This window comes from Prionailurus bengalensis, chromosome B4, assembly GCF_016509475.1.
Source record: "Prionailurus bengalensis isolate Pbe53 chromosome B4, Fcat_Pben_1.1_paternal_pri, whole genome shotgun sequence".
Lineage (NCBI taxonomy): Eukaryota > Metazoa > Chordata > Mammalia > Carnivora > Felidae > Prionailurus > Prionailurus bengalensis.
In genome coordinates, this window is record NC_057358.1 from 35,126,297 (window position 1) to 35,142,454 (window position 16,158).

General features: G+C 47.0%; 1 protein-coding gene across 39 annotated transcripts in view; it reads right to left on the reverse strand.

Moving 5' to 3' along the window:
* Positions 1–16,158, reverse strand: part of CACNA1C (calcium voltage-gated channel subunit alpha1 C) — a 760,549-nt gene that overhangs the window by 56,814 nt on the left and 687,577 nt on the right. For 27 of the 39 annotated variants that reach the window (XM_043563280.1, XM_043563296.1, XM_043563300.1 and 24 more), the window contains one exon: positions 3,298–3,330. The exons of the other annotated variants lie outside the window; for them this stretch is intronic. In XM_043563280.1, coding sequence (XP_043419215.1) covers positions 3,298–3,330 — 33 coding nt within the window. The remainder of the gene's footprint in view (positions 1–3,297; positions 3,331–16,158) is intronic. 39 annotated transcript variants of the gene reach the window in all.

Genomic DNA, 16,158 nt, shown 5'->3' on the forward strand with positions numbered 1-16,158 from the left:
TCCATCGGCAATAGGAGGTGGTAGTTAACACAGCAACAAAGAGGGGAGGGGCAAGAACGAGGTGGGCCCTGCTCTGAGCAACACAGCCCTTGGTTGGGGTGGAGGCAGGCAGGGAAGGGTTAGCTGCACTAGATTCTCTCCACTGGGTTACACATGGGAGGCCAGCTGCTCACCTTTTCCAGGTAGACAACTCAGGCCTGAGGTCTCTGCAGAGCCAAGTTGTGCCCAGGCCCCTGAGCCCATAACCCTATCTGTTCTCCTCTTTTGCCCTTTAGTCCTAATTCTTAACCCCCTAGGTGAAGTAACAGAAGATTCCATAAGGAACTTCCATATGCTTTGAAATCTCCTAGGCTGAGAGCTAGCTGTCTTGGGTGCATCCTGCCTCTGCTGAATGCTGAGGAAGCAGCCCAGCCTCTTTCTTGTCTGGCTTGGCTGGGGGACGTGCATCCGGAGCGGAATGTGGCTCTGTGCAAGGTGGTTGGGCGGGTCAGGTCATGGCCTCCATCCCAGACCCCGAATGATTGTACTGGGGGTCTTGGTGGGCCGGGTGGGCTGACAGCAAACAGGATTGGAGTGCGTTGCCCACTGCAGGATCTTGTGCCCTGGCAGCTCGGGGTTCCAGAGCTCCTGTTGTGCTACCTCTTCCCACATGGCTACAGGGAAGGTAGGAATAGGGTTGCTGCTCAGTGCTCAGTGCTCTGATGGTGACTGTTTCCCAGCCCTTGCCTCCCCTTGGGCTCTGAAGCTGTTCTACTCCCCTCTGCCCTGGGGCTTCTAAGAGGCCCTAACCCTCTCCAGGCTGTAGGAGACCCTAGAAGGGGTGGGGAGCACAGGCAGGGTGAGGTGGGGGGGTAGTCCCTCAAAGTGAGCCCTAAAGTCCACGCCCCCATATGAGAGGACCAAGGGGTTCTGCTTAGGGCAGATCATCTCCTCAGGGGAGTTCTGAAGCTTGAGGGCAAGGGGAAGGTGAAGAAGGACAGAATCCAGGCCAAGGCAAGTGGAAGCAGGAATATGGTGCTGCTGGGGGTCTGCTGGCTAGCAGGGTGAGCCTGTTGGACCTGGAGGGGCCTGGGGCTGGGGCACGTGCCTGCCCAGGGCTCAGGGGCAATACAGGCTGCCCTGTCACACTCTGCCTCCAGACCTAAGAACAACATGGACTGATCCCTGGCCCTCTTGCCCACACCGGCCAGAGAGCCAGTGGTGGCAGCCCCTTGGGAGCCACTTGCCTGTTCCCCAGAGCTAGTGCAGCTCACCCAACTCTGTCAGCACCAGGAGAGAATGGACCTTTGGGCTTCCTGTTACTGTTCCTGTCCTGTGCCTCCCTCAAGGGAGGAGGAGTCTCCAGTCATTGGATCTGTGTCTGCCCTCCGCATTCTTGATTCACCTTTCTGCTTTCTTTTTAGTCCTTTCCAGGCCAGATCCTGACAACATCCACACCTTGTCTGCACCCCTGAAAATCCTATTAGCACAAATGCCCTTTGTTCTAATCCCATGGTCTGCTGTCACTGACATGGCTGGTGGTTCCCGAGGCCACCCATCCTACTACTCCTGTTCAGCATGGGAGACCCATGAGGGTGGCAAAAACCTCAGAGGCAGCAGCTTATGTGTTGGCACACCCTCACTCTGCCCTGGGAAGGCTGCACAGAAACCATGTCCGAAGGGTCTCTCCTAGTTGTCTGCCTCTCCAGACAGGGGAGGAGTCACACTATTTCTTCTATTTTCAAACCACAGCTGCCTCAGATCCTGTCAGTGGGCCTGTTCCCCTTAGGCAGGGTGACCTGTGGGCATCTGGGGGCCTGCTCATGGGCTACTGCAGGACTCAGGATGGGACTCCTCATCCTGCCCCTGGGCCCTACCCTGCCTGTGTATTTTGAAGTCTTTGATGCCCTTAATCTCCGCATTTCTATCACCCATGTATCTACTTGAAATTCTATTTTCTCTCCTTAAAAGGAGGTTGTGTTCCCCCAGAGGAGAAGGCAGAGGAGGCTTGGGGTTTTATAACTCAGCTGTCAGTTCCACTATGTTCGGGAAAGGAGAAAAAAGAAGAAAGAACAAGCTTACATGGGGAACTTCAGCTCTGAGTGTCAAGAGTTTGAGAAGCTGGTGCTACAGGGGCATCTGGATCCAATAAGTTAAAAAATAAAAGTCAAGCTTGCAGTTTGAATTCCATGTTGGGTTCACCACCCTCCCCGGTCCCCACAAGTAGCTATAGTTTCCTAACACTCTAGAAGGAGGAGAAGCACATTTCCATGTAGACACAAAAACGTCCTCTAAGAAGCCAAATGACACTGCTGGGAAGAAGCAGACCCCAGTGGCTGCCTCTGTGAAGTAGGGTACAACATCCAGTCTCAGCCTTTCCCTGGCAGCCTTCCAGCCAGCCTGGGATGGGCTGTGTTAGGAGACACCACCAGCCGGCCCAATCTTGCCCCCATTCTGCTGACTTTCAGGGAATTGACCTACTCACTCATCCTTTTAAAAACTCACACTTGGCTCAGTTTTAAAACATGTGATGGCAGCTTTTTGGAGAAGGTTGCTCCAAGGAGGCTTCAAGGTCACACCCAGTGGCATCTGTCACTTTAGGCAAAGTGAATCATAGACTCCTACATCAGGAGTGTTCCAACCAAACTACTGAGTTCGTTTTTCTGCTTGCAGCCTGCTGTAGAAAAGTGGGGATAGCCTAATTTTAATGAACTTCAGCAATTTAGAAAAATTCATGGGTATATTTGTTGGAGTGGTTGGATATTCAGCCACACTGTCAGTAATAAATTCCACCTTACACATTTTACTGTGGCCTTAAATACTGAGCACACAGGAGGCCAGATGTTACAGACACTGGATGATTAGTGGGAAGTCATCATCTGACTTTCTGTTATCCTTCTCTTTCCTCTTTTCTCTGGAGGCCCTTACCATGGTGCTTATGGGTGCCCTGCACAAATTTCCCACATCAGATTAAGGCTAGAGACTCAGCCGGTGGAGTCCTCAGAATGTTTAACAGGAAATGGCCCTTGGGTCCAATTCTCTCCCGGTGGCTCATTAGATGGTCAAGATCACAGTGAATTATCACCCAAAGAAAAGCTCAGGGAGGGAAAAGAACACCATTACACAAACAGCACTTCACAACTCACACATGACCAGGCAGGAGAGGGTAGGACAGACACGACATGGTGGCTACATGCAACGGCAACAGGAGCGAGGCTGGGCTCCGAGAGACTCTGGGGACCGGGGTGGGGAGTGATGGTGGGGGTGTTAGAGGAGGGTCACAGAAGCTAACAGCGTGGTCAGGAGGGTCGGTCTTACCATAAAGGGAGAGCATTGGGTATGTTCAGCTGGCTTTAAAGAAAGGCAGATAGAGATAAGCTGTAATGAGTCTCCAACGAAGATGCCTGGTATTCTAGGTCTCGGCTAACACAGGAGCAACACCGTGGCAGGGGAGGGCAAAAGGAAACAAGTGAAAGAAATACAAAGCATAGGCTGGGCAGGTTCTGGGACATCACTGTGAGTGAACTCTGCATAGGTGTGTCTCACATCTAGTGAGGACCCAAAGGCATTTTCTATTCAGGACCATTTCTGGGCACACATTAAATAATTCACACCCGTGGCAAATGAGTTCTTCCGAATTTTGTGCAGGAAGGTTTTGTTTTGTTTTTTGAAATGAGCTATGTCTCCTAAGATAACCTTTATGAACTTAGCTTACCCTGGGTGTTGCCAGCTGAAGGAGAAAGGCCTTGGTTATGCTTAGTGCACATCCCTGCCCAAACATACTTGAGCAGAGGAGTTCAAGGGTAATGGTCCTTCAAGTTTAGGGGAAAACTGAATTTTAGTTATCACTGAGGAGGATCTAAAGAGGTGGTCCTCAACCCCCCTGTAGTGGGGGTTGTCCTCAAGCTTAGGTTCAGGCGGGAGTTGGTCTTGCTTAGCTCCCAGTCTATAGGTGTAGAGCCTTGGCCATAATGAATGTTTTTTACATTTTGAAGACTTGCACACAATTTAGGATACTATTATTAACCCTCAAAAAAGCTGTTCTTATGGGTCTGACTGCTGAGTTCATTTTAGGGGAGGAGCTGAGGAAATTGGCCATTGGTGAGTATCCCATTGCAACCCCCAGTTCCTTGAGCTTGTATCCAGGAAGATGCCCCTACTCTTTGGGCCCCAGAGCTAAGCCCCTGATGGATCCTGACCATCTGAGCTGTTAACTCTTTCTAGAAGGTCATGACTTTGCTTTTACCCTCCACTTTCAGATGGTTGCTCTTGTGTTTCTGTTTTTAAGGTACAAACAAGGAAACATGTAATGGAATTTTTGAAGGATGGAAATGTGCACAACTAGACATTTACTTGCAGACTGAAAATACTTCTTTGGTAACAGATTTCTCAGCAAATTACTTTTTTTTCCTATAGCAAATTGTTAAGATGTCCTTTTTTAGGAATGGTGGAGAGAAAGGGTGAGGCAAGGGAAAAGAAGGGAAGGGACACCTCTCTAGTCATTTACAGAGTGCATTCTAGATCTTGCTTTCTGCTTCATGAGGAATACCAGCTGCCAGGTCAGTTGACAGGCCTGGAGGCTGTGGGGTCACTAGAATTTAGCTAGCAGGATGAGATAGAACATAGAAACAGACACACACAGACACTGACAGACAGACACACACACACACACACACACACAGAAGTAATTTCAAGCTGCTTGACTGCTTGTGTTCCTGTGTTAATGGATAAGAAGTTCTGTGTTTCTAGAGCTATAATGGGGAAGGGAGTGTGAGTCAGAGGTAAATCTACACTACATGTAATGCCAGGGCATTAGAGTTCCCATAGGAGACATGGGCCATTGTTCTCCTCTTGGATCCACCCTGAAAACCACCAAAGCTACCATTACTCCTAAGATCCCTGAGAAAACCTTAAGCATCTTCTGGGTCAATCCTATCCTGAACAGGACCAGAATGGAGACAATTTAGAGAACATATCTGGGTCATGTGGCCCTAATGAGTTAACCCCCAGCCATGAAAAATTTTAACCATTTTTCTTACTTCTTAAACATTCAGAATCCCACATGTGGGATTTTAAAATGTATTAACTGTGTATTTCCTTGTTGCTTTTTAGCTTTTCACAGCTCTCATTGAATGAAGATCTCAGGTATTTAAGTCATATTTTACTTCAAGATTTAGCTTTGAGTATGTTCTAATCACCTTGATTGTATCTTATTATTTTAAAAATATGTATTAACTTAATAATACTTATGATACACCTCTATAATAGGGGGTAAGAAGAAGTCAGGAGGAGCAATGAGAGAAGAAGGGAGAGGAAGGATGGGGCTCTCTGGGACTCCTATGTTGCGTCCCCAGCCCAGGTAATGATAGCTCTCCTAAGGGTCTCACTTTGGGAGAATCTGAAGACTCATTTTAATTTGGAGATTAATTTTTTTCTTGGGTGTTAAGCTATGCTATTCAGAAGGCACTTTTGACCTACGGGAGTGGTGTTTGTCAATGTCTCATATAAGCCTATTCTTATTTGAAGAACTACGTTTTTAAGATCCAGGGTCTCAAAAAAAACTAACCACTCATAATAAGAAAGCAATCATTGGGTGATTTCTACGTGGAAATAGGAAGAAGCTTGAGATACAGCCCTTGCCCTCACAGAGCCCACAGTACACTGACATAGTGCCAACCCCCTAAGGACATTTCCTAGATGATCTTGTGTAGTCATTCCAGTCTTTGGTACCCTTGCTTAGCTGTAAGTGGAATCTCTTGGTGAGCTAGAAGGGGAGATTGGACCCACTGGGTTTGGGCACCTGCACCTCTAGCCCAGAGCCATGTTTGTGCTGTTTGCCACTCTGTGATTCCCTGGTATACTGCCCTGAAAGGTCACCTAGCAATAGTTCTACTTTTTGAACTAAATTCGGAATTGTTTGATGGCCTGGAGTACTTATGCCATTCATCTTTGACCCTTTCCCAGATCTGCTCCCAGTTCCCCTGAGTTAGTTTAGAGTTTCTCCATCTGTGGTCTTCCTGGGGAGAAAAAGGTGGAAAGACTCTGAAGACTTATGCCCCATGAGCCTGGAGGCCCTTCTACAGTGAGCCAACAGAGCTGCTTATCTATTCTGAACATTGTGGCTGAGTTTTCCAGTGGAATTTTGTCCAGTAATGGTAGGCACTCAGCAGCCAATTATTTAATCTTTGTTTTCTAATGGTCTGGTAATTTTCAAGGGTTTTAAAGATATTGGTCAATTAACTTAATTTGTTCATACAATTGGTAGAAATGAAATAAGGTTATTATTCAGTTGGTGAGGCAGAGGTGGAATATTTTCATAAAGAATCCTGGCTTGTGGTTCCAGCTAACAGGCTAAGGGCAAATAGAAAGGAAACTCATGTACCTTGTTTAGTGTATTTATGCAAATTACCTAGGTTTTGTATACCTGGAAATGATGATATGAGTGGCACTGGACAGCAAATAGGAGCTATTTTCTGGAAAACTGTCTTTCTGAATCAAGCTCAGGATCAAATTAGAAGTTATCACCTCAGTGGATGAAGTCTTGGTTCTGGAATGTCTTCCCTGCTCCTTTTCACTGGGGTACCATCTTTAGACCATGCATGAGTAGGATACTGAAGAGTGAAACTCAGGGAATACCAGAGGCTGATAAGGAGAGGATTCTCCTAGATGGAGATTTTTCCAAAAGGATGAAGGGGAGAATCAGTGGAACGTGTCTCTCACTTGTTAACATTACATAGTCAGTCTCTCTGAAGAACTAAAAGGTTGTTGAAAATACCTCTTAGCCATATAAAAGGGGAGTGTTTCTTTTCTCAACACAGCAAGGAGGTAAGGACTACTAGGGATTAGAAGCTGGGCAGTAGATATCTAGGCTGGAGTACCCAATAAAGCTGTATTCCAGGATATTTTCTTGAGATCAGGCCATTACAGAATGAAATCTTGCCATTTGCAGCAACGTGGATGGAGTCATTACAGAGCATTTTCAAGAGATAAGCCCCTGCTGCACTTTTCTGGACATGCTGACTTTGAAAGGTGCAGATTACTTTCTGATTCCCTCCAGGGAAGGTTGGCTCTTGGCTAAGTCATGAACAGGTCCCACAGAAGAGGAATGCACCATCCCAGTGGCCGCCATTGAGACAATGGTTATAATGTCAGTTGCTAAAATTTTACATTCCTCTGAAACATGAGTCAAAAGCAATGTCACAGGAGCATGTGAGTCAGAACTGTTGCTTTTTTTTTTTTTTTAAGTATCTCTTGTCCAGAGCTTAGGGAGTGGATCTAATATAAGTTCCATTTCAGACCACCTGAAAGTCTGGGTCCAGCTGGCACCCTCCCTACCTCCCAAGCTCTGCTCTCTGCTTCTCTCTATTCACTGTCTCTAATTTCATCTTAATTTGATCTGCAAGACAGGATAGCTGGTTCAGTTGTAAGAGAGTCATGGGATGGTGGAAAGCAGAGGGATTGAGGTTTTGTTGGTGATACTCTAGTTAATCTAAGTTGGGAGGACAATCATCAGGTTGGTACAGGCAGGGATGACTGGAAATAGCAGGAGTCAGGGACCTCTAGAGATATTTGACACCACCTTCACAGTCAGGAGCCAGCAAATGTAGGTTAAGGCAGAAGAGTCTTCATTATCCTTTTTATCTCCTCTTTCAACCAGGAACTAAAGTGTGGGCCTGCAGATGTGGAGGTGGGAGATGCTAAAACTTAGAGCCACCAGAGATGGCAGCAAGGAAGGGAATTTTAAGGAGACCAAAGTAAAATATGTTTTAAACTGTAACCCCTCTGAAGTTGAATGAAGAGCTTCTTTGCTAGGGAGATGTAAAGTTTAAATAAGCACAAGTCAACTGGGATATATAGAAGCTGAGGGTAGCTGTCAATGGCTTTAAGATTTAAGGGAAAATGAAGGAAATATGGGTTGTTGCAAGCAGTTCTTAAGCAGAATTTCCATTTTGGTTTGTGGAGGAGGTCTTTGGTCTTTAGAGATAGATCTGTGGAGGAGGGGTGCTAGGAAAAGGAAGAAGGGGTAATGACAAGGGAGGCAGAAACACTGGACAGAAAAGGGAAGGAAAAAATGAAAGGAAGCTCAAATATGAGGCAGTGGAGAGTGGAAAGAGCAGTCCCTCTTTCCCCCTTGTCCACCTCCACCATGTTGGAAACCTCCTGGCCTGTATCTGTTTCCCATTGTAAAATTCTAGCCAGAAGGAGAAGGGCCCTTCTTGAATCTTTGTGGTTACACACAGTTGAAATGCCCCTTCAGGACTTCCTTTAAGGGATTCTTTGGAGAGGTACAGAGCATGGGGGTTGTTGGTTCCTGGCTCATTCTTTCTCTTCCTGTCTCTGTGTGCTAGGTTGCCGAGAGTGGACAGCTGAGACCCCTGTATCATTAGCTGCACAGTGGCTAGCTCATGTGGCTGGAAGCAGCTAAAGCCTCAGGAGTCATTGTGTTATTCACCTGCAGACTGTTGGCTCCCCAGGTGCTATTACCTGCCAATAATTCATGCTAAACAAGACTAATTAAATTGTCAAGATAGTTTTATCTTCCCTTGGGAAGGACAGTCAATATCCTTCACTCAAGTAACAAAAGAAACCCATAAAGAATAAATGAATGAAATCAGTTTGTCAGCAGTGCTAACAACATCAAAGAATTCTATATATGAGAGAAAGAGAGAGAGGAGAACACAAGCCCAGCAGGACAGAGAAAATGGGAGACAGAGAACAAGAGTATGACAGAGAGAAAAGGTGCACTAAATATGAAGAGAAAATGGTATAGACTATGCTTTGGGGGGCACTCATGGGCATTTTTGAACCTGCCTGAGGTATAGATCTCTCACATCCTCTGCTGGCTCATGGAATGTTCTAGATCCCTTTGCTTTAGAAACTTTCTGGCAACGACACCAACAGTAGCTTGCTAGCCTGTGGGAACTAATGTAAGAGACACTGGCAAGGCCCAGATGGTGGTCTGGCTAAACCAAGGGGTGTGTTGTGACAGCCTCCTTCCACTCTTCTATTTTAGGGGAAAGGAGAGGGCTGTGTGTGGACAGAAAAGATGAGAATAGGGACGGAAAGGAAAGGAAAGAAAATTAGAGGAAAAGAGAAAGTGAAGGGGTCTTGGTCAGAAGGCAGAGGGCAAGAGGAGCCTTGATGGGTTATAACTGCCAGAACACTCAGACTGTCCAACACAGGCTGAATGAAGAACCAAAACCAGGATTTCCATACAAAAGCAGGTTCCCACGGACTTCTCGAATCAAACCTGCAGGATGCCTCAAGGCAACAGCTTTGGGAAAACTTGCATACCAGGCTGATTTATCAGGCCTGACTTTCTATCACATCTGCCCTCATGGTACTCTGTGGTCCACTGCCTGCACAGCAAACCTCTCCTTGCAGAGGGCCAGGGACTTTCAAAATGGCTCCTCATTGCCAACTAGACTGCTGATAGATGCACTGCTAAATCTCTTCAGGGCTAACTTTATTTCCAAGCAGAGTAGAAAACTGCCTTTGTAGAGCAACTGGAGGGTGGAGGGTGGGGAATGTGTTTTTCACCCAGATGTCATGTTCCTCAAAGTTTTATATTAGACACACTAGATTTCCAATTTTTAAGTTGAACATTACTATCTTCTCTAAAGAGAAGGGTAACATTACTTTTCAGAAGGTAGCTTACTGAGTCACTACTATCTTAGTATGAATTAGTATATCGGAAACAGGATACTTTGGTCGCATTAGTTTTGTATTGGTGCTGGGGGTGGTGCTGCAAGTGGGAAGGAGCTGGAAGGGAGATCCATGAGCAATAGAAGAAGGGATCCAGCAAAGGGAAATAGAGGTGTACAGAGATGTCAAGGATCAAGTCTGCCCCACCCAGTTTAGTCTGAGATCAATCTTGATTTAATCTACCTTAGAACCAGCTCTGGACTCACTGACCATTGTCATATAGACAAAGTCTGGTAATGCCACCAGCTGAGCCCCCTACACCAACACACCTGATTGGGAGTCAGGGGCCAGGTTGTGGGTTGGCCTTGCTATTAAAAAGTGGTGAGAATGAGCACGTTGTTTCCTGCCCCTGGCCCTCTGTGTCCTCATCTGAAACACTGGTATATCCCCAGGCTCTGCTGCACAGTAAATACTCCATGCACATGTGCGGAATATGTGGAGATGGGCTTGGGCCGAAGGTCTGCAAAGTCGTGTCCACTCTAACATTCTTGGGCGAATCCACTGTCTGCCTCCACCCCTCATCATGGCTCTTGAGGGGCATCAGCCCTGTCCTTCTTGTGCCCATTCTGGCCCCTTCTCTGTTATGGTTGGGGGCAGGGAAAGGCAGACCAAGAGGGCCACCCCATGGAGGCACTGTGGGTTGAAGGATGGAGAGAGGGTTGAAGCGTGTGTGTGGAGCTCTCTGACTCATCCTGGAGGGGGTGGATGTGCAGCACACTCTTTCTCTATGACTCAGGATGACTCCTTTCCCTGTCATTGCAGACCCTGAAACCAGAGCAGGAATCAAACTTGCTTTATTGTTTTTATGGGAAACCAGTAAGAGACAGTTATTTGTCCCGTGGGTCTGTGGTGGGAAGGTACCACTGGCTTCAGGAGCCAGGGCAAGGAAGATTTGGGGCCAGCACCTAGAGGCTCCTGGGAGACATCCCTGGACACTCCCTGCAGTGGAGCCCCATCCCTCCCAGTCTTGTTACCACATTCTCCCTAGTGTCCCCCCCCTTCCCATTTCCTTCTCAAGCTGCAAGTGTCAAGTGAGCAAGGGTAGTGGGGGCTGATTTACACTTTGCCCTTTTCTCCTGAGCCCTATTAATCAGGGGCATCAGTCAGGAGTATGCAGACCTATCTGTCTGAGCATTCTCAGGGCAGCCTTGGCTCCCTTGGTCCAGCACTGGCAGCATCAATAGGCACAGAGAAGTTAGGCTGGGCAGCTCTGTGCCAGGTCACGGTGCTGGCAATGCACTGCATGAGGACCTGTGAGTGGCAGGGGCCCCTTGAGATGCCCAGGCAGTCTGGCTCAGGGATTTAGCCAACGAAAGTGCAGGAGTCGATTCTCTAATGGAAATGGATTTGAGATCCCAGTCTTGCCACCCATTAGCCATGTGATTTTGGGCAAACTATTCATCCTGTGTGAAGCTCGGTTTCCTCCTATGGAGACTAAGTGTTCTGAGGAGTTAATCTGACCATGTGCATAATGTCTTTAACATAGCCTGGCAAATACTCCTCCAAGAGAAGCCATCATTTCCCTCTTCCTCCTCCTCTTTTCCTGTCTCCACCTCACTCCTAATCAGCTAAGATCACAACTAGTACCATTGTTAATTAACTTGCTTTTCCTGTTCTGGTCATTTCTGTGGACTAGCACTTTGGCACCTAAACAAATCCTCCAGATTGTCTTCCCTCTGAGCTCCCCCAGAAGCCAGCCTTCTTTCCCCTCACACAATCTCTGTCCTGCTCCTTTCCCAGAAGGTCCCTTTAGGGCCGTCTCTCCAGAGAGTTTCCATGTGAGATCTGCCAAAGCCAAGTGAGCCAGTTCCCACAGGTCTTGGGAGCTTTATGAGGAGCGCCCCTCTCGAATCTGCAAGGTGATGAAGGGAAATAAAAATGCCTCAAAGTATATCAGAAAAAGCCCAGTTCAGAATCGTGCAATGCTAGATCCCTCAGGTTGAGACCATCTCAACCTGCCCACCTCACCACATGCATTTGAGGAACCCCAGAGAATGGGGTTAGTTGCTCTAAGTCACAGGGATTAATAGTGCCAGAGCTGAAAAGAGGACCCAGGCTTCTTAATTCACTGTTTGGGAATGTTTCTCCATATCCACAGTGCGAAGATCCCAGGCCCCTTAGCACTTTCTGTGGTGGAACAGTCTTTAAAATGCAGATTGGAAAAGAAGAGTGTTGGGCAAGGCTGTTGTCCCAGGCACCCAAGTTGATTCCAGTCTGGATGTTAGGGAGCAGTTTTTGACGCTCCAGGGTCTTCCATGAATAATCACAGGGGTTACCTCTTTAGGTTTCCCTCTGGAAAATATAATTTCAGACCCAAGAAATAAAGTAGCCCCAGAGGGATGCGCTGTTGCACTCTGCCCTCACAGGGCACACAGAGGAAGGGGCCTTAGGCAGAGAACAAGGTTAACTCATCAGGGAGGAGAGGGGCAATGGCCGGTGCCTAGGGAACTCAGCAGAACTCAGCGGAATTAGACAAAGTGGGGACTCACGATCTGCCTCTAGTAACGTCTGGTGTTTGTTCACAGGCATCTCCCAGAGAGAACAGAAATTCAACCACAGAGTGGCTGTGAGCACAGGGGTTTTGCCCTCTTCATGCCGGAGGCCCAAGCTCAGTCCTCGTCTTTCCTTTGCCTTTCTCCCTCTCTTGGTGCTCTTCACCACTGTTACAGCTTTGAATGGCATCTACATGCTGATGACTCCACGTCCTGACCCCAGACAGTGTGCCCAACTGTCTACCTGACATCTCCACTGATGTCCTCACGGAGCTCCTGTCTTCCTCATGCAAGCATGCTTCACCTGCTGTCTTTCCCAGTTGATACTGACTCCATCCTCCCACTGCTGAGGCCCAGCCCCAGCCATCCTGGATGCCTCTTTCTCCCACACCCACACCCAGTCTGTCTGGAGACACTGTTCTATTTTCAAAACAGGTTGAGAATCTGACCATTTTTTACCACTTCTATTGTTGCTGCTTTGTCGCCAACTACCATCACCTTCTACTTGGATTACTGTGTTTACCTTCTAAGTGGTGTTTGGGCTTCCACTCTCGACTCCTATAGACAGCAAGGTGGTCCTTTGGAAATGCAAGTCAGATCATGGACAGCTCTTCTCAAAGGCACTGGTGTCTTCCCTTCTTGCTCAGTGTAAAAGCCAAAATCTGGTCCCTGTCCAATCCTCTCTTTCTTCTTCTCCTCTGCTCAGTCTGTACCAGCCACAGGGGCTGCTCCTCCTGCCTGAAAGCTCCTCTCCCAGGTATCTGCATGGGTAACTCTGCACCTTCTTCACATGTTTGCTTTCTTCAGATGTCCCCTCCTCAGTGAAGCCCATCTTTTTAAGACAGCACCTGCCTTCACTGTTCCCCAGCACCTCTGATCCCCCTCAGTTGGTAGTTTTTTCCAAAATACTTATCATTTGATACACTGTATGATGTTCCTATTTTCTGTACTTACAACACTGCTCATTGTCTGATAATTCCTCCAACCCTAGAATGCCAGCTCAAGAGCAACAGGCTTTGTTTTGCCCACTGATGTATCCTAGGTGCCTAAAATAGTACCTGACACACAGAAGGTGAGACAATAAACACAGTGAAGTGAGTGAATGATGGCTCCTGGGATTGGTGGAAAACCCATTTCCTGAGAGGGTAAGGCACCATGGCCTGTGTAGTGAAGGCAAGGAGGAAAGAGACAGTATTTGTGGGGAGATGAATATAAATGTGGGGAGTATTTGATGGCATTTAGGATAAATACAGGATTTAGTGAGGGGACCAAGAGCTGATCTCTGTAGTTTTAAAAGAGTCAAAGATAATGAGTGACAGGTGAAAGCCCTTATGGATTCCTCTGAGGCTAAAAGTGTGGATTCCTGCCAAATAGAACATATGCCTGGGAAAGGATGTCTTGTGATGACAGTATGGCTAGAAAATTCCAGGAAGGCCTAGAGCAGCACGCAGGGAAACTTCCCTGGGTGCTGTGAACTTCCTCATGCCAGGGAGCGTCCAGACCCATAACCTGCCGACAACGTGAAGGCAGAACCGTGTGGTGGAGGGACCTACCTCTGAGACTACGCGTTATTGCTCATTGGTTTGTCATCCACAGCACTGAGCTCAGGGTCCTTCCAGGACCATGCTTGTGGAGGAGGCTTATGGAGGCCTGAGTTGTGGGCAGTGGTCAGTTACATGGTGCTTCCTTTCACCTGGCCGTAGCTGTCCAGCATGTTCCAGAGTCTAAGCATATCCAGGAAATAAGGGCCCTTGCAGTGTCTGTGGGTAGTAAGTTATACTTAGATATAACTGGTTGGAGATTAGGCCCTGCCAGCTACTCCAGTAGGGGTTTTGGAAAAAATGTCATTTGCTTGGGTGCCATCGTCTCTCCCACTCAGTGGTGCTTTACAGTTACATAGAGTTTTAAAATAGATGCTCTTATTTCAGCCTCAAAACACACTGCAGTAAATATCATCATATTCCTTTGACAGATGAGGAAACTAAGTCTTTGGGCATTTTGGTAACTTCTATAGGCAGAGCTTTTGACTTCACATCTGGCCCTCTCTTCCTCTCCCACACTGCCTTTGGGCTTTGGATGATGTTACATTTATTCTCTTTGTTCAGAAGCCATTAGTTGTGTGGTGTGGGTCTCTGGACACCTTCTCTTGCTCTCCCTTATACACATTGTCCCTGTTTGATCTCCAGACAACCCTTCAGTTGTCATTTGTATGACTTTTAACAAATTCCTCAATCTGGAGGAGTGAGAAGAATCTCAGTGCAGGGTGAAGGGAGGCTGGAGGAGTCAGAGGTACATCAGGACTCTCAGGTGGGATGACACATAGTTCCTAGTTTAGAAAATGGGAAAAATCCCTGTGTGGTTATTTAAAATATAAATTACAGAATGTCAGGGGTGCCTGGCTGGCTCAGTCAGGAGAATGTGCAACTCTTGATCTCAGGGTTGTGAGTTCAAGCCCCACGTGGGGTGTAGAGATTACTTAAGTAAATAAAAAAGATGACTTAAAAAATAGGAATAGATTACACGATGTAAGAGCTGAACAAATCCTGGCTAGTGGGAGTACACATAGGGGGTTATGTGAGATGTGTGTGTTTGTTCAAGGCACGTTGGAGTGAAGAGATAGGTGCTCTAGCCCAGGGCACAGTGAACTGGGTACACCAAGAGGCCGAAATCCAGCTGTATGGCTCTGAAAGACACTTAAATCTCTCCATCAGCATCTTTACGGTCAGCAAATTGGGAGTGATAATTCTTGCCTGTGAAATTCACAGGGCAGTTATGAGTTACCTGAGATAAATGCATAGGTGAATCATAAGTAGAAAACCATCCTCTAAACATAAGGGTCTGCATGATGATTTCATGCTCCTTTCTTGCCCTGCACACTCCTTCTTTATCCCAATGTAGCCACTTTTTCTGTAGAAAATTTATACCCTAGCAAACTTATTTTGCTTTGTTTTTCATTTAAAAACACTTATAGTTTGGGAGAAAATGGCAGGTTGAGTGATGTAGGCCTTGCCAACAGTGAGAATCACAAAGGTACCCCCTGGGGCTGCAATGAGTCCTCCCTGCATCCAGGAGAGCTCTCAGTCTCTTGGCATAGATTCTCACAGAGGTGCATTACTGTGTTGAAGACAAACCCCTCTGAAGGCAGGGCTGCTCTTTCTTTTCTATTTCTCTCTCTGCCTGCTCCATCAGTTGAGAGCACCATAAGGCACAGGCTCCAAGCACAAAGGTGCTGGCCTTTAGACATGCGTGGGTGACTCATGGACCTGATTAGCACCTGAGATTTAGGGCTCATCTAGCCTGAAAGTCCTAAAGTGTGCTCAGGAGTGGTGAGGGTAGTTGTGGGAGGTGTTGAGGGGAGGGGAGGCACAGAGCATGAGTAGGAAGATTGATTTTTTTTAATGATCTGATAATTTCATGGGAAAAGTCAAGGGAGAGTATGTACACACACACACACACACACACACACACACACCATGAGACAAAGACAATGCAGGGGGATCTCGGAGAAAGAAGGACCATCGAATCTGTAGCTATAGGGTGAGCAGGGAGGGTACAAGAGGTTGATGGGAGGGGAATGTAGGGAAAGTGTTAACAGGCTCCTTCCAACGTCCATCTGCTGGAAGGAAAGTAGATGGGCTTCTAGTCAGGGGAATCAGGCAGATATGATAACATGTCAGTTCAACTGATTGGGAGCAAAATATGGAGTGGAGCAAGGAGGGTAAGGATGGAGAAGGGAGATGGTGGCAGTTGGTAGGGTACTTTCAAACATCTTAGATCAAAACTCTACAGCGTCTGCTCCGTGCTGTTATTCAATGGTTCAGTGCATCAAAGGTTTGTGCAAACATTACCAAGTCTCTTAATTAAGGAAAAATAATAACAACAAAAAAATTAAACGGACACATGTTAAAGACTAACCGCAAGAGGGCTTGCCTATAGATAAAGAGAGAAGGTTTAAACATGCCAGGTAACAAAAAGACATGTG